The sequence below is a fragment of the Sesamum indicum genome, linkage group LG12 (genome assembly GCF_026168435.1).
Source record: "Sesamum indicum cultivar Baizhima isolate 11 linkage group LG12, ASM2616843v1, whole genome shotgun sequence".
Lineage (NCBI taxonomy): Eukaryota > Viridiplantae > Streptophyta > Magnoliopsida > Lamiales > Pedaliaceae > Sesamum > Sesamum indicum.
The window spans coordinates 12,002,188-12,019,854 of record NC_142668.1 but is presented as its reverse complement, the minus strand read 5'-3'; the positions used below and the strand labels follow the sequence as shown (position 1 = coordinate 12,019,854).

At 36.4% G+C, this 17,667-nt stretch overlaps 4 protein-coding genes across 7 annotated transcripts; 2 read left to right on the top strand and 2 right to left on the bottom strand.

Moving 5' to 3' along the window:
• Window positions 1-1,247: 1,247 nt before the first annotated feature.
• MT3 (metallothionein 3) lies at window positions 1,248-1,928 on the top strand. The gene is made up of 3 exons (XM_088876461.1): window positions 1,248-1,403; window positions 1,490-1,531; window positions 1,626-1,928. The coding sequence occupies exons 1-3, from the start codon at window positions 1,354-1,356 to the stop codon at window positions 1,729-1,731; spliced, it is 198 nt and encodes a 65-aa protein (XP_088732587.1). The 5' UTR covers window positions 1,248-1,353; the 3' UTR covers window positions 1,732-1,928.
• Window positions 1,929-2,297: 369 nt separating this feature from the next.
• COX17 (cytochrome c oxidase 17) lies at window positions 2,298-3,752 on the bottom strand. 2 transcript variants are annotated; one of them, XM_011084377.3, is made up of 3 exons: window positions 3,448-3,752; window positions 2,844-3,091; window positions 2,298-2,722 (listed from the first exon to the last, which is right to left on the bottom strand). In XM_011084377.3, exon 3 carries the CDS (start codon window positions 2,683-2,685, stop codon window positions 2,443-2,445), a length of 243 nt encoding a protein of 80 aa, XP_011082679.1. In that variant the 5' UTR covers window positions 2,686-2,722; window positions 2,844-3,091; window positions 3,448-3,752; the 3' UTR covers window positions 2,298-2,442. The 2 variants fall into 2 exon arrangements, with proteins under 2 accessions (XP_011082679.1, XP_011082676.1); XM_011084374.3 differs by lacking the exon at window positions 2,844-3,091 and having other exon boundaries at window positions 3,448-3,732.
• A 1,423-nt stretch (window positions 3,753-5,175) lies between these two features.
• On the bottom strand, window positions 5,176-6,567 carry LOC105165387 (uncharacterized). Its single transcript, XM_011084378.3, has one exon. It carries the CDS (start codon window positions 6,047-6,049, stop codon window positions 5,615-5,617), a length of 435 nt encoding a protein of 144 aa, XP_011082680.1. The 5' UTR covers window positions 6,050-6,567; the 3' UTR covers window positions 5,176-5,614.
• Window positions 6,568-11,667: 5,100 nt separating this feature from the next.
• Window positions 11,668-17,466, top strand: LOC105165388 (protein SPA1-RELATED 4). 3 transcript variants are annotated; one of them, XM_088876211.1, is made up of 7 exons: window positions 11,668-13,176; window positions 13,319-13,476; window positions 13,938-14,904; window positions 14,988-15,161; window positions 15,268-15,579; window positions 15,928-15,987; window positions 17,085-17,466. In XM_088876211.1, exons 1-7 carry the CDS (start codon window positions 12,265-12,267, stop codon window positions 17,259-17,261), a joined length of 2,760 nt encoding a protein of 919 aa, XP_088732337.1. In that variant the 5' UTR covers window positions 11,668-12,264; the 3' UTR covers window positions 17,262-17,466. The 3 variants fall into 3 exon arrangements, with proteins under 3 accessions (XP_088732337.1, XP_088732336.1, XP_088732335.1); XM_088876209.1 differs by having other exon boundaries at window positions 11,670-13,176; window positions 14,988-15,134; XM_088876210.1 differs by lacking the exons at window positions 15,928-15,987; window positions 17,085-17,466 and having other exon boundaries at window positions 14,988-15,180; window positions 15,268-15,517.
• The last annotated feature ends 201 nt before the right edge of the window (window positions 17,467-17,667 follow it).

The window sequence follows — 17,667 nt, the reverse complement described above, 5'->3', positions numbered from 1 at the left end:
TAAGCTTTGTAGGCTTACAGCTGAGAAAACAAAACCGTATTCCATTGGCTAAGAATAGCAATATGTTGTCTTTGTTCCAAATTTTTGGTACAACAAAACTGATATGCTTCTTTCAACTTTGAAGAAGAGTAGGGAATAAATAATTTTATCCAATCCAGAACTCAATTCTCCTCACATATATATTCTTTTGATATTTGAAAAAGCTGGCCGGACACTTGGTTGGCTTAAAATTCAGCGGCAGGCATATATATGATCAAGGATCAACCTCTTTTTTTTTTCTCTGTACAATCCACTGAAAATGTAAAATGACACAAAATAAAAGGAATGAAGATTCTGGGATTTCTTTCTTGTATGAGTCCAAAAGATAAGGCATCTTTCTTGTACAGAAATTAAAAAAAAATGAAAAGAACTCTTGCGATCGGATGTTTTGTGCTGCAATTTGATTCTCGAGAATGGCTATTTTCTTGGAAGAAAAGGGATAATTACATTACCCTCTCATTACATTTATTGTGATTATACATAAATTTTATGTAGTTTGAAAAATTATACATAATATTCATGAATTTTCTTTCTGTTCAATGAATATATACATATATTAGCAAAACTAACGGAATTTTCCTTCCCCACATGTATTAGTATGCGGATATGTGTAAGGGAAGTTACATTTAATTTTTTATTAATATTAACATATTTCATGAATTTTGACTAATAGATGGATTTATTTGTAAGATAGAAATAAATTTCAAAAATATTAATTGTAATTTTTCTAGCTATAAAAAATTTATGTATAATTATATAAAATTTTGGATGAGGTGATGTAATTATCCCAAAAAGAAATTTGTCAAGTTGATGCTAAACTATTTCTATCGCCCGGTCTGTGGTCTCTTATCCATTGTGCTTGAGAAAATAGAAAGCCCTTCAAATATGGAGTGGATGAAAAACTATGACAGTTAGCAATGATACAATTCAAAATTTTAAATAATTTTACAGTTGAAGCATCATGTTTCGACTGTAAGGTACCCCTAGAACAAATGTTTGCTGCAAATTTTAATGACTTCTAAGATTGGACTAATAGAATGTACAAGAAGAAAGTCCCTTTTCTTAAAAAAGAAAGAAAGCTGACATGAGAGGAGGATAGCAAGTCATCCCCTCCCACTATCAAGATTCCATTTCCCTCCATCTTTTTGAATTTTACCGGAGGCGTGTGCTTCTCTCAAGCCTATTCGACGTCGACTTCCACTATTTCTCCACCTATAAATACTAGCTTCACCAGAGGGCTTGAACACACAGCAGCAAACAACATTTCTCCAGTTTCTAGTTTCCTGCATCTACTTTAGCAGCAACCACTCAATCATGTCGGACATGTGCGGTAACTGCGACTGCTCTGACAAGAGCCAGTGCGTGTAAGTCCCCGTCTCGCTGCTCATAGGATACTATGTAAAATTCTGGTTCTTGAATGTAATAGGTTCTTGCTTATTGTAAACTGCAGGAAGAAGGGGTACGCCACTGAGTTCATTGTTACTGAAGAGAGGTATGTAACCTTTACTGCTTAACGGCTCTAGCGCCAAGAATATGGCATTTGTTCTTGTGTGGTTGAATGAGAGTTAACTTTTGTTGATTTGCAGCTACACGGAGACGGTGGTGATGGATGCTTCAGTGGTGGCTGAGCATGATGGCCAGTGCAAGTGTGGCACCAGCTGCGCCTGCACCGACTGCACCTGTGGTCACTGAAACTCTTATACTAGTTATGGAAAGGGCACATACCTATGATTAGTTACAATAATCATGGTCTCTGAATAAGGTTGTAATGTGTCCTTTGGCGTCTGTTGTCCTGGTCAGTTTGTGATCCCTCTGCGGTTCACAACTATGTAATGGTTTGTGGTCTGTCTTAGTTTATGTTATTAATGAATTAATTTCTGTGTCTTAAATACTTCTGCTTCTGTTCTCTTCTTTAGTTTAATCGTTTTTGTCGAAATATTCTTTAAACTTCCTTAAAAAGAAACAAGACTATCAAGAAACTAAAACGTGTTTCGCGTCAACATGTTTCATTACAGTAGCAACACAACGTATCAAGGAAACAAGTGCAATTAAATATTCGAATTCGACAGACAATGGGTTGAGGATTTAATACCTTGGTGCATGCTGCATCAATTCAAGCTGATGGCAATTAAGTTCTGGGGAAAAAAAGAATTCTTTATTTTAGCACGTGAATAACAGGGATTTTCACTGGATTTGCTCAATGAGAAAGAAATGATGGCACAACCTGCAGAACTATAGACTGTCTGCAAAGAATGATATATTGGAAACAAGAACTACCTTGTTTATTTCTAATCTGTAATAAGACTAGCTTCCGCAGAAGAAACATCCCTGAAAACTTAGGTTATATCCAAAATTACATTGTTCCCAACCATCAAAAACGACTAGAAAAGTAACAAACTGATTTCAAACATTGAAGCCTTCTGCACGAAGAAATTTCCGGTGAGCTTCGATCCATTTCTCACAAGCGGATTCGCCGTGCTCCACAATGCACTCATCCCTCAACTTCTTGGTGTCAGGGCAAGCACAACAGATCTTCTTCTTGGGCTTTGAATCAGGGGCAGATGTCACAGCAGTGGACCCTTGTTGATCTTTCTGTGATTGCAGAGAGACGATGGAAGAAGAATTCTGTATTGATAATCCACCCATCGTCACCAGTCCCAGAAGAATACCGTATTCAGAGAAGCTACCAATACACATGAACAGGTAAAGAATGTTAATGTTAAGAAGTTTGCACTATTTGTTCAGTGAGAGAAGCAAGCAACCATAAAATAGACTCAATTTGCAGAAACTGCAAGAAAGACTACCACTCAGAGAGAATTTGCAATCCAGATACTCAATCTTACGAAATATCGGCATCTACATACAGAAAGACATAAGTTTTCCCAATCCTGACAAAAAGAAACGGTCATTTCCACATCTATACATCAACCATGAAGTTCAGACGATACTGTCGGATCATGACAACTAAAAGACATCAAGAGGCAGGATTTCATCAGGAAGGCCATTGAGCAATCATGTGAAGAGGATTTTCTCGTGCCATTAACATGTAAACCTGTAAAATGATATACATATCAACTGCTCACTTAGACAATAACAACAGACGATAACGAGGCATCAAGGCTAAAACTGCGAGGAGTGGAGATTCCGAAATTCAACCATAAAGATTTATTTATTTTTTAATATATTCAATGACGAAAGAAGCATAAAAGTTTAGCAATTTCGATGTCTATTTATTGAAACAATATCATATCTTGCATGTTTAGTTTAGCTTGTGAAGAAAGCCCGACATTGAAATTCATCACGATTGGAAAACAAAACCCAAATCAAAGCGGAAAGATTTAACTCTAAACACACTATCCCAAACCACAAACCCTACGAGAAATAGAATATGCAAGTAAAGAAACCTACCTTCTTTCCTTCGGAAAACCTAAAGGGACAGCAGAGGTGATGTCGTCGATTCAGAAATGGAGGCTGTAAGAACTGGGGTTTTAGAATCGTTGTCTGCCGCAACTTCAACATGTGTTGCTCGACCTAAAACCGTTGCTTATCAATCCCGCTTCTAGTTTGCATTTACTTCTTTAGGTCCCACGAAATCGAAGTTCCCATTTCTATAATTTGAATTGGGTAATTGATTGAATCCTTTGTTAGTATTACGATTTAGGACAATTCTGACTGCGATACGCACAAGATTCATTTTCCATTTACCATGCTGTCAAGGTGAACTATGGATCGGACCGACTCATGATCGGCCCAATGATCATCATTGAGGTACAAATCATTATTTGATTTGATTAATAAGTCTTACATTCTTGTCTTGAAAACTTTTAGCAAAGGAGGTCTTGGAGTTTAAAAAAACAACTTAATAAGTTACTCTACAATTGATGTGGAAGTCTTGTGTTTCTAACCTGGAACTACATTCTTTTAGAACAAAAATATGTTGGAGATTATAAGTCATTCATAATTTCCATTTGTGATCCGTACGTGAGAACATCATTAAAAATGCACAATTCGCTGAGTCAGAAACTGAATTGGCCCAATAAAATGGGCTGATCAAGCCAGGCCCAAGTCCGATTGGGACCGGCCCACACCTACCAATCTGGGATACTGGGTTGGTATATTAATCCTTTATACCTAAAATATCTTCCAACAGAGCAAGGTTGCACTTTGCAGGAAAATCATGTACAGTATAGTCTAGATACAGCTGAAAAACTTCTACTCGCAAGAGTATTGGTTAGTATTTTTGACCTGTACACTAATCATAACATATGATTAATTCAGATATAAACCAACTCGATACATATCACATCGAAAAGCAAATACGTTGCCGCTATATGCCGATGGAATATCAAAGTATGTCCCTCTAATTCTTTCTTCCCCTGTCCCGGCTCATTGGCACACAGCATAAGATCAAAATTCAGAAGTGAGGGTTAATTACCTTTACCACTGTGATCATTCTTTAATCTACACTGAAGCATCAATGACCAATCAAATTTGCAGCTTCTAGGACTCCATAGTAGTCCTCATGTCAATATACAGCTTAAGACAAGTAATCAGCAAATTGGGGATGATAAAATGTACAAGAAACAACCTACTACAAGAAGGGTCTGTTCTACTTCAGTATTTCCACAAACAAAAATCAAATTGAGGATTTCACGTACCCTGATTGAACCAATCAAGGGGCAGACCAAGACAATGAACATAAGGGAAAACATAACGACAAAAACATGTTTGTAGTTTCTGGAAGACATGCAATTGAAGTCAGTAACCATAGACCGCGATGAAGACCATCACAGTTCTGGTGTTTGGCAAGATTATGGATTGACATCCTCTTGCCGATAACTAGACAACAGCAACATGGGATAATACAGAAATAATTAGAACGATAAAAGAAGCTTTACCAGACAGAGTAGAACAAGCTGGCACATGTGAAGCAAGAGAGGGGATGCATAGTATAACATGAATCAATCTCAAATTTTGCACTTAGAAATTAGATGCATACCAATTCTAAGTAGTCTTATTTTATTTTACAGACAAATATTCAGAAGTTAATTTCTTTGCTTGCACCATGTCAAGCATTTTAAGGATGCATTCAACATGGTGCATGTCCCAAAGCATACATGAAAAACGAAAAGGATATAAACAAGGAAATGGAAATTGCACATATTATTGCTCTTTCAAGAAAACTAAACCATACGAATGTAACAAGGACAAATTTATATCCCAACGCTGGACAATGGAGGAAAAAGTTTTCATGATCTCACCAAAGTTACAACTGTATACTAAAGTCTGGATCTAACAAACGAACTTCCGAACTTTTGGTTGCTGAAACAGATCCATTTCCCTGAAAATCCCTACTTCAACCACTGTGCCGGAAGAGATTTTTGAGTACAAAAGAAAAAGAAGAAGACACATTCATTCGAATGTTCCCCACCTTCCGTAGGATAAGATTCATGAGTATAGCATCAAATTCAGTAGGAAAAACTTGAAATCAATATTCTTGCGGATTTCTATTTCCGTAGGCATTCCATCTCCATATGGTTCCGTTAATAAACATTATACATCTTTCCAACCAGCACTAATCATACTTCTCCCTCCACGAATACACGAGAAAGAGAACCCACGAAATTCCCAAAGCAATGTCCCCAACAACCAGTCTCAGCCAATCGTGGCCAAGAACTTCAACCTTCCTCTCAAAGTAAATCCTCCAAATCGCCATTGCAACATGGAGAAGCACACAGCCTTTGGCAAAAAAGCTATGAAACTCCCTGTCCCTCACAAAAGCCACCATGAACAAGAGAAACCCAACGGCACACAGAAGCAAGCCCGAAAAAGAATCCGATGTCCGGATTAACAGCTGATCATGGGGAGTTGAGCCCAAAAGCTTACTAGCATGGTCTTTACCATGGCTAAAAGCAAAGACCTCATCGCTATAGAACATCATCAGGGCTCCACAAGTGAAGGCCACTAACGAATGGACCAGACAAATAAGAAAGAACCCCGAGGACACCATTGATCATTCCAAAACGATACTACAGATGCTGTTTCCTTGTCTTCTACCAAACAATATTCAATTTTTAGGATAGAAACGCACAACCCGCATCAACCGTTTGCTTAAATTCCATAATGAAAACTTTGAACATCATAAACTCCGACTCGCTTTGCAAGCCTCAATCCTATTTATCAATGCACATTTCAACGAGAGCAGATGAACCCACTTGCAAACCATGAATTCACTCAACATAATTGAACCAAACCAAGAACAACCTTCCTATATAAAGAAATTGGATGTAGAATGATGATTAAGTACCTCGCCAAGAGCCTACTCCCGGATCCCAGGCTTAGGCTTCTGCGAAAATATGATGATTGCAATAAATGGAGTGAGAGATCCAAGAAATTTATCTTGGGTCCAGAACCTGAGGTGTATGGGTCCGAAAATAGGTGGAGAAGTGATGAAATGTCAAAAGGGAATTAACCGGAGAGGTATGAAGAGAAAGTTAAACACTACGACGAAAGGAGAAAGTGTTGGGTGTGGATATTGCCGTTAATGCTTTGGTTTGGTGGATGGCTCTTCTTACAGCTAATTAATTAGTAATAAAACATATTTAAAACTACTTATTAACAAATACACTGAGGTTATGTTTGGATGATACCTTAAATTTAACAATAAATAATTTTAATATTAAAGCATATTAAAAAATGTTAATCATCATATTCTTTAAGCTTAACAATTTGAGTTCCAATAATCTTTTACCGATTAATTTCAATCGAATATCAAATAATTTGATATTATTTTTTACCTTTATCTAAAACCAATCAAAAACTACTATTATAATAGAATAATACCCACACGTCGATAGTATTTGAATTGTTATGAAGTTTCAATTTCACCAACTACATTACTCAATATTAGTGATTCTGATGGAATTTTAATTTTATAATATTTTATTTTCAAAGATGTTAGATTCAATTTTGAAAATCAAAATTAAAAGGACTTTAGGTTAAAAATATCAAATTATTTTGAAAATGAAAATTAAAAGGACTTTAGGTTAAAAATATCAAATTATTTCAATATAAATAAATAATAACACAAGATAAGATATTAAAGAATCAATGGGACCAAATACATGGTGAGGATTCAAGTGTTGAAAACTTCAAAAAGAAATGGGCCCATCTCTTTTCATTATTCCCATCAAATTATATTATAGTATAGTATTTTTGTTTAGAGTTAATTATATTTTGCCTTTCAAATTATGATTGTTTTTATATTTTAGCATTAAATTTTTTTTTATCAACTTATTGTCTTAATTTTATAAAATTTTACACTTTATCATTTATTGCAAAAATATCATATACTGTGCATATGTGATATCTAAAAACTATATAATACGGTGTTTTTTTATAGATACACAACATGTGATACTTTTCAGCAGAAAAATTAACAAAAAAATAATTATATATGACAAAATACAAATTTCGTAAAGTTAAAATAATAAGTTATCAAAAAAATTAATAGTAAAATATAAAAACAAGCGTAATTCAAGTGACAAAATGTAATTTATCCTTTTCTTTACAGATTCCAAATACTTTCCAAATAAGGTTGTTGAAAATATAACGTTTTACGTATATTTCTTCTAAATTAAGTTAAAACGAGCTGAATGCTTCAATGAAAAAAGACTTTAATGACTTTTTTGTCATAATTATTTTTTATGTATTATAAAAATATTTTATCCCAACAACGATTAAAATATATTCACATGCTGAAATAATTAGGTAATTTCATAAATAAGCTGATAATACACTAGTTTTTGTATGAAACACTACCACATCATCTTTTACCGTATAAACAATACTTCAAACTATCCTAATTTTTATATCTTAAATACCTCGAAAATCATAAATTTTTACAAACACCCCATTATATAGCAAGTAGATTGGATCTCAGACTAGTCAATTTTGCACCGTAAAATATAAAAAATATATATAATTTACAAAATAGTGTGATTGAGATGTAAGAAAAATACGATATTAATGAAGTAATGAAAATACATGTCTAGAAACGAAGTGGTATTAATTGAATGCTAAATTTTGAAGAAAATTACTCATCAATGTCCTTTTAATTATAAAAATTATAGATTATCAACCATATATACATTAAATAAATTAGGAATAATTGTTTGAAAAAATAGATAAATAATTGGAGTTTAGGTGTAAAATCAAATTGAGAAACCTGGCAAGGGTGTCATAATTGGTCGTTGGGGTCATTAAAGATAGAGTCACATTTTTAGACCCATATGAAAATGGGGCATCCAGTCATGGGTGACAATGATGGTTGACTACTGTTTTGGATATGGTTGTTGCCGACACTATTTAATTATTTAAATGTTATTAAAAGTTTCAATTCATTGATATTGAGATTTTGGGTTTATGCTTAATTAATTCAAGAATATCTATTTTTTCAGTTGAAATGTTGTTTTACATCATTAAATTTGTATTATTGGAGTTTCTGCATTATTATATTATACACGAAATAAGTTTTTGATAATGTTTGTTAATATTACGGATTTTTTTTTTTTTGGTGTTCGTCTGTTCTCTCTTGAAATATGAAAATAACTGATAAAATTGACGGGCCGTTTGGTTTTGTTTTCAGTTTTATTTTTATTTTTTTATTATTTTTAGTGACGTAAAATTATAAGCCACATTATCAAGACTAGGGATATAAGTTGAACTAGACTAGCTCATGAGCCAAGGAAGTTGGGTAGTTTTTAGCTCGACTACGATTCGAGATAGTGACCTTTTGTCCCTCTCTAATTTTTAAATATATATATATATATTTTTGAATAATCATTATATTTATTATATTCTTTTAAAAAATAATTTAAAAGTACAAATTGTTCGTTCGACTTCTAAATTTTTCAATTCTTAAATTACGTGTCCTCTAATTAAATTTTCATGTTCCAACCAACAACTACTCTCTATCGCAACATTGCAAATACTGGCTCACCGTTATAAATGCACTCACGATATTGCTCCCCCTCAAGCTCAAACTTAAAAAATGTGTTGATGTGTTCGAGCTTGAGCTCAACTCTATAGGAAACAAACTCAGAAGTTTAAGCTTGAGTTTGAGCTCAAGTTTTTTTATACGCGGTGCTTTGAGGTCGAGCTTATTTTTATTAACTTCTCGAATTCAAATTTAAAATACAATTCTCAAACTCAAACTTGAGGTTGAACCAAAAGATTAAATTTAAGTCGCCTCATTTACACCCCGAATTAAGAGTGTGAATAGGGTGGAATGGAGATTGAATGTACTAAGTATAGAAAGTAGATAATATTGTAACATATTAACATTTTGACCATGTCAATATTCAAATCATATGAAAGAGTAGGAGAATATGAGAACCAATGTTTCATCTGCTTAATGTGTAGTGGGCTACACCTCAAATAATTCGGCCCATTCCACCAACCCGAAAGAACCTTTTTTTTTTTTTTTTTTTTTTTCCCGATCGCCAAATTCATCTGTATATTTGATTTTTATTTATTTTTCTTTACAAAAATGCACACTCATCTTCCCCAAAATAAAGATGGCAACCACTCCTCTCCTACTTTCTAGTTTGTACTACTGATCAAACTCTGTGTCTTCCACCTCACACTTGCTCTGAAACAGTTTCCCCGACGACCAATTACTCGTCGGCACAGCAATGATAGATTCCCGCGTCATTCGGCTAATCGACACTACCACCACTTTCTCCGCCGCCAGAGCCCTGTTTCCCGCCAGACACGTTTTCCCCGTCTCCACATCCTTCAGATTCTCCATCACCCCAACCAAGAACCGCCTGCCCGGCCGCGGTGGCCTTCGTTTTCGTCCCCTCCGCCGCGTCTCAGTATCTCGGCCTCACCAACCCCGCCAATGATGGGAATCCCCACCACCACATTTCATGCCTCGAATTCGACGTTTTGGAGAACCTGGATTTGGGTGATGTTAGCGATAATCGCTTTGGCGTGGACGTGAACTCTATGAAATCTCTGGTTGACAATGAAGCTGCGTACTAGGCGGTCTGATAAACGATCCTTTGTGAATTTGAAGCTGGCCCAGCTGGGCAATGGAGAGAAGTACCGGGCTGCGACTGAGTATGTAAGAAACTAAACTGACTGTAACAGTGGCGCCGTTTCAATACGAGGAAGCCCCAGCGGCCGTTGGTTAGCGTTGATCTTGATCTTTCCTTGATGATATGTATGTGGGGTTTTCTGCGGCGACCGGGAGTTTTTGTAGGCGAAAGTTTAATTCGAACCGAGTTTAGTAATATTATTTACTATTAAAATTAATTATACATCAAATATAATATATTTATTATTCGAATGTAATAAAAATTAAAAAAACAATTAATTTCATAGCAAATATATTCCCATTAATTTAATAAAATCAAATTTGATTCCTTTATTGTGGCATGAAATCCGCAGCTGCAATTTTACGCCGCCGTTTGGACCCAAGATCTAAAGGGTTAACCTTCAAATGGAAACCAAAAAAAAAAGGGTTAAAATGAAAACCAATATTTTAAAAATATATTGAAATAGTATGAAACTAATTGCAACTATTCCCCCCAAAATTAGTGTAATTACAAATCATACTTCTAATTTTTGTTGGTTAGGAACATATCATGTGATTTTACTTAAATTAAGAGTTCTTAAAATGATCTAATTTCCGAGATTGAAATATATAACAATGATGTAGGGGTTTACATCAATATGCAAGTACTCTATAAGTGATTTATGGTTTTGGGAACGTATCTTGATTAATGGTAGTGACCAAATTCAAATAAAATATATGTATATATTAAAAACAAAAAACACTCATCACTTGTTCCGTGAATGTTTCACAAATGAAAATATGACCTTCAATGGCAAAAATAAATGAAATTTCATACTTTACAGATGAATCAATGGCAAGTATTTATAATATTCGTCCGATAGTAACTTCTCTTGATTGAGATGATCAACCATCCTCTCGCCAACATTATGATTAGGGTTTTGCCAGTGGTGTAAATCCTAATTTTGGGATGATGATATCGAAGTAATGGCTAGTCCTACCCGTCACTAACTAATAAAATTTGTCGATTAATGTCAACGTAAAAGATTTCTACCCCACCAATAACTTGACTTAGTCGTCCCTTTCCTGTGCGCTTTGCATCAGCAAATTGGGTTGCTGTTCGATCTAAAGCTTCACTTAATATATTATATTATCATGTTATTGTAAAGACGACTATTTTGTAATTTAAATTTGACATCTTGCGAATTCTGAGATTGTCATTGGAAATTGAAGATCCTTACGGGCCACATCCGGGAAGTAAATTAATGCTTTTACAGAATCAAAGCCCTGAATAGGAAATGTTCCTATTTCGAATTTACCCCTTATTCTTGTGAAAAGGGTTTGTGAGGTTGAGGATGTGAATGAGCCACGTCGACGTGTACAAGATATTGGAATAGTAGAGGGAATGATTGTGGTTGTAGAAAATCGGGGACCCTTTTGAGATTTCTGAAAAACTAATATAATAATAGGAAATAACTTGTAATGTAATAAAGAAAGATGCGATTTTGACATTCGAGAAATCCATTGTGATACATGTAATGTAACGTAATGCACCTTAACATCAATGGTCTGAGCTTCCCTGAACTGTTTTTGGTTTTTTCTTGACAAAAATTCTTGGGGCGTGGGGGAGTTTTTATGAGGCTGTGGTCTCTTAGGAAAAAGCACACTGTTCCTTTTCTGCTGGGGCGCGAGGAAAAAGTTGACAGTATCTATTTGTGTGGTTCTTGTTCTTTTGTACTCTCTCTCTCTCTCTGCCCTCCCGCCCCCTCGTGTTGATAATGGGCACTGCTAAGTGTTCTCGTCTCCTTTTCTCCATCTAGCTATATGTTGATGTGTGACCGTCTGTAAACGGTGGAAGATTTGGCTGGGGCGCGTTTTATGGGTGATTAGAGTTTTTTTTTTTTTTTTTTAAACTTTTCTTGCTAACTTGGTGAATTTGATTGAGGAGGGCTGCTTTAACGGTAATCTTTGAGGCGTGTTTATATGATCTAGAGGCGTTTCATAATCTAGAGAGGAGAGAGAGAGTGCCCTCTTTAGCAGATGGGTGCTAATATTGTTGCGGCTATGATGTGGTCTTGATTCGAAATGGCGGCGGTGAAAGAAATTGTTGGGATTCCGTGGATCAAATCCTTGTGCAGTTCTGTATGTGTTTGTGTATATACTGGGATTCTTTTACTTGTACTGATAGGTGGATAGTTATGGAGGGCTCCCACGAGTCTGGGTGGCAGAGGTCTGATAGTTCTAGGGGGTTGAATTCTTCATCATTCTTGGACAGGAATCGCGGAGTTCGCCGTGCAAGCACTGTCAGGTCGTCAGATAACAATACATCCCATGATTCTGGCTTGATATCTGTAAGAAAAGGGAGGGAAAGAACTCCGGGCCCACATATAAACAACCACAGAACTCAGGTTGAGGGCATTGGGGAAGGTGGCACAGCGGGAAGACTCCTTGTCCAGCCAGTGGAACGCAGAGATGTTAGCTTGAGACAGTGGTTGGATAATCCAGAAAGGAAAGTTGATGCCCTCGAATGCATTCACATATTTTCTCAAATTGTAGATATAGTTAACCGCACACATTCTCAGGGAATTGTTGTTCACAATGTTCGTCCCTCGTGCTTCATCATGTCCTCATTCAACCGCGTCTCTTTCATAGAGTCTGCTTCTTGCTCAGATTCAGGTTCGGATTCTCAGGAGCATGAATCAAACAGCCAGACGGCTGAGTTTACGGGCTCGGCTTCACGTTTGCCTTGTGATTCACATTTGCGCCAGAACTCTGGAACTCAGTTAGATTCCCATGGTTCTCGACTCATAAGGACAACAGTTAATGCAACTTCACAGATGAACTCTGAGGCCAGTTGCTTGCAATCATGCTCGGGTCAGGCTATGCATGCCTCTGAAGCGACTGGCAATGATAGAGCAGAAGACAAGCAGCATTCTTTTCCTATGAAACAAATATTGCTCTTGGAATCCAATTGGTACAGCAGTCCGGAAGAGGTTTCCGGTGGTCCTAGCTCTTATGCATCCGACATTTATCAACTTGGTGTCTTACTCTTTGAGGTCAGTGAGGGAAGATCTCTCAAATTGTAGGGAGTTATTTTTCTTGGCTGCCCTGGTTATTGGTGTAGAATTTGATGAATTAGAAAGTTTGATTGCATTAATTTCAAACATCTCATTGATATAGATTTTTAATTATGACCAGCTATTTTGCACTTTCGGTTCACTGGAAGAGAAAATCACAACTATGGCAAGTTTGAGACATCGTGTGCTCCCTCCACAGATGCTTCTTAAGTGGCCTAAACAAGCTTCATTTTGCTTATGGTTGCTACATCCGGAGCCAAGTAGCCGGCCTAAAATGAGGTAAGTTTTGTAATAGCATGTTGACTGACCAATGAAGCTTCAGTTGATATTTGGTTCTGTTTCATTACTTACCTTCTGTAGATAAAGATTCTTGCTACCCTACTTCACCAGCAGGATTATGTGCTCCTTTGATCATGGACTTATTTGAGTTGGTAGTTTATGTATGGTTTAAAATAGGAAGAGATTAAAGCTTTCAGAATATTATTTAGACAATAATAAATAGATGAAGTTTCTTCATTTATCAGCAGATTGTATTAATTTCCAATTGCTTTTGTTGATTTATTCTCTGTGGTTGATTCTGCCAGTCTCACCACTCAATTCAGTAATTTCTTGCTGACGTCTCTTCTAGTACACTTCTTCTATGAGTCTCTAGACGATGAGGGATGTGCTTTAATTCAGTTAGTATTTTGTCTTGTCAATTCATTGCTTATTCTTATACTTTCTCACACTATGTTTAACAGTGAGCTATTGCAAAGTGAGTTTTTGAATGAACCAAGAGATGACATAGAAGAACGAGAAGCTGCTATAGAGCTTCGAGAAAAGATAGAGGAGCAGGAGTTGTTGCTGGAATTTCTTCTGCTGCTGCAGCAAAGAAAACAGGTTGCCGCAGATAGCTTGAAGGAGACGGTATCCGTTATATCTTCTGACATAGAAGAAGTGACAGAGCGGCAGGGAGCTCTCAGGAGAAAAGGAGGCTCAAGCTTGGATTCGGACAAGAACTCAGCTTCAGCCCCCAATTCAATGAACACAATGGACGATGATGATTCTGGTAGTTCAGGGTCCAGAAAGCGAATTAGGCAGGGTTTGTATATCAATAAGCCAGATGAACCTAACGAACATAGAGATGAATATCAGACGTTAGAGATGTCTGCTACAAATCAAGGAAGTGTTCTCTCCAAAAGTTCTCGGCTGATGAAGAACTTCCGGAAATTGGAAGCTGCTTATTTTTTGACAAGACGCGGAGCTGTTAAATCCACATGCCGAACATTGGCCAGACCCTCTCCAATCAGTAGTGATGGTAGAGGATCTATTGTAGCAACCGAAAGAAGTTCTATCAGCAACCCATCATCAAAAGAGCGGTATACTGAGCTTAGGCGAGTTGGTTGGGTAGATACCTTCCTAGAAGGGATATGCAAGTATCTATCTTTTAGTCAGCTCAAAGTGAAGGCAGACTTAAAGCAGGGAGATCTTTTAAATTCATCCAACCTAGTATGCTCCCTTAGTTTTGACCGTGATGGGGAGTTTTTTGCAACTGCCGGCGTAAACAAGAAGATCAAAGTTTTTGAGTATAATTCAATCTTAAATGAAGAACGTGATATTCATTATCCTGTGGTTGAAATGTCAAGTAGATCAAAGCTAAGCAGCATTTGTTGGAATAGCTACATTAAAAGCCAAATTGCTTCGAGTAACTTTGAAGGTGTGGTGCAGGTAAATTACATTTGAAAACCTTAAGTCTTTGTTTTTGTTTCTCACACCTTGACCATCATTCATTTTCTTGATATATTATCTAGGTTTGGGACGTTACGAGAAGTCAAATTTTCAAGGAAATGAGAGAACATGAACGGCGTGTGTGGTCTATTGACTTTTCAGTGGCAGATCCAACAATGCTGGCCAGTGGGAGCGATGATGGTTCCGTTAAGCTATGGAATATCAATCAGGCAATTCTATTTTTGCACTTGGTGGATGTCAGCTTTGAAACTAAACGTACTACAGCATCTAGTTGCCATTGCTGTGTGTATTACATTGTGGATGTGTAATAAGTTGTTTTTCTTACATGGGTTGCTACTGCAGGGAGTAAGTGTTGGCACCATCAAGACAAAGGCCAATGTCTGCTGTGTTCAGTTCCCCACAGATTCTGGCCGTTCTCTTGCATTTGGTTCAGCAGATCATAGAATATATTACTATGATCTTCGTAACTCAAAAATGCCTTTATGTACTCTAGTTGGGCATAACAGGACAGTGAGCTACGTGAAGTTTATTGATTCAACAACTCTTGTGTCGGCATCAACAGATAACACATTAAAGCTATGGGATTTGACAATGAGCACATCAAGAGTTCTTGATTCTCCTCTCCAGTCATTTACAGGCCACCTGAATGTAAAGGTATCTTCTTCCACCCTCCTCCTTTAAAATTGCTTAAGTTTATGTATGCGGTGCCCACTTTTTGAATATTTAATTTGCGCATTTACTCAGCAAGGTTTTCGGGGTTGCCACTCAAAAGCAGGCTCATAATCCTATTACTTTTATTGCTGATGATACATTAAAATATAGAAATAATGAAGATTGCCCACTCTATTTTTATTCACTTTACTTAAATACTTTTATTTTTTATAACCAACTGCATCTAATTTTCCCCTCTGACCTAATTGTGGCCTATTTTTCTTATTCTCTTCTGTCAACAAAGATTGTGGTCGTGTTTGATGACTGACAATAGACATCTCTGTATTTCAGAACTTTGTTGGCTTGTCTGTATCTGATGGTTACATTGCAACCGGCTCAGAAACAAATGAGGTATCTTAGATAGTCACTTTATGTTGGTACTCCTTAGTGCATCCAGCTATTTGTTCTTATTATATATAATTCTTATATATGTTCTGGATATATGTGCTTTGTGGTGTACTCTGTTGTAAGAACACAACTCTTTACTTAAAATTGATGATCTCACCTCACTGCCTCTTGGTCCTGACCTATATCAGAACCAAAATTAACCGAATAAAAGAAGAAAAGTTATGAGGCCCACAAATGACGGTGCTCGTGTGAACCTTTCCATAGGTTTATCTGTTCATGTGTACTTTAGGTTGGATAATGATCCACAGAAATGAGATCTGCATCCTTGGGATCTATCCAGTTCCCTGGTAAGAAACCTTCAATACTGCGGCGGTGAGATGAGAAAGCTAGGAGGAATTGGTTGAGTATGCTGCATGTATGTCATTGTTTATTCACATTCTCCTGCAGCATAATGACACCGTGCTCGTGAGCTCGATCCCCAATAGCTACTCTTTTTTGTTAAATTTTCAGATAGTGAATACATTCTTAGAGGGGGGAAGACAAGGAAGAAAGGAAAAAATAAAAACAATAAAAAATGTTACAGTTTACAAACTAGTGAAGTAAAAACATCGTGAATAACTAAAAAAGAAAGTAAGAAAAAGGAACATGTGATAGATTGAACAAATTAGTGAAGTGAAAACATCCTGAAATAACTATAATGGCCCTGGTGGAGTTGATACCAGATGCATCATTGCCAGGCATGAGAATGTAAAGTGTCCACTGTGAAAAAGCTTTTACCGATAACCAGAGTTGAGTTATATTACTTGTACTTTGAACTTGGTCGACTGAAATATACCATCCTCAATTTGTTTTCACTTCAACTTGCATTTTAATCAATGACAAGTAAATTAAGGTACCATGATTGTCTAGCTTGAGGTCTCTTGACCTTCTTATGAAGTGTAAATTCTTAAAGTGCATGGGAATAATAACATTTGATGCTTCTATTTTTGGCATAGTTTGGCCCTTTAGATGCTGCTATGTTCTGAGGAAATCTCATGAGCTCAAAATTAGCATACATATGTGTTCTCTAATTGTTTCTGAGATACTTTACAACCGTACAGGTTGTTGTTTACCACAAGGCTTTCCCCATGCCCGTTCTCTCGTTCAAATTCAATAGAACCGGTGATGAAGTGGACGAGACTGCACAGTTCATCTCATCCGTGTGTTGGCGTGGACAGTCTCCCGCCTTAGTTGCTGCAAACTCTGTAGGAAATATTAAGCTTTTGGAGATGGCTTAATTTGGTGAAGTACTATCCAGAGTAATTCACGACCGACTTGTTATCGCCCCAAACAAATTTTTGCCTTAGTTTGTAGCGGAGATATTTTAATTTGAAGAATGAGATTCATCTTTTGTACAAGTATATTGTAGATAAATATTAGGAGAAAAGCGGATCCATCGAGATTGAGATGCGTGAAGGTGTTATACATTGATTTTTCTTTGTATATGCTGTAATTTTTACAGTTCTGTGCATATTTGGATTGATCTGATGTCTGTTATACCTCTCTTAGCTTATAAACTTTGCAGGGTCATGAATGAACAGAAATTACTGCTCGTTAAGGGGTGCAATGTATATTTTTGGAGTAACTTTTTTTGTTAACGTTGGTGTTTATATGTTCAAATTCTAACGAAAAAAATTCAGGTGT

Coding starts and splice junctions, on each gene's coding strand:
- MT3 (XM_088876461.1), top strand. CDS start 1,354: ATGTCGGACATGTGCGGTAACTGCGACTGCTCTGACAAGAGCCAGTGC. Junction 1,404..1,489: donor TCTGACAAGAGCCAGTGCGT/GTAAGTCCCCGT, acceptor TGTAAACTGCAG/GAAGAAGGGGTACGCCACTG. Junction 1,532..1,625: donor TTCATTGTTACTGAAGAGAG/GTATGTAACCTT, acceptor GTTGATTTGCAG/CTACACGGAGACGGTGGTGA.
- LOC105165388 (XM_088876211.1), top strand. CDS start 12,265: ATGTGTTTGTGTATATACTGGGATTCTTTTACTTGTACTGATAGGTGG. Junction 13,177..13,318: donor TTGGTGTCTTACTCTTTGAG/GTCAGTGAGGGA, acceptor AATTATGACCAG/CTATTTTGCACTTTCGGTTC. Junction 15,162..15,267: donor TATTTTTGCACTTGGTGGAT/GTCAGCTTTGAA, acceptor TTGCTACTGCAG/GGAGTAAGTGTTGGCACCAT.
- COX17 (XM_011084377.3), bottom strand. CDS start 2,685: ATGGGTGGATTATCAATACAGAATTCTTCTTCCATCGTCTCTCTGCAA.
- LOC105165387 (XM_011084378.3), bottom strand. CDS start 6,049: ATGGTGTCCTCGGGGTTCTTTCTTATTTGTCTGGTCCATTCGTTAGTG.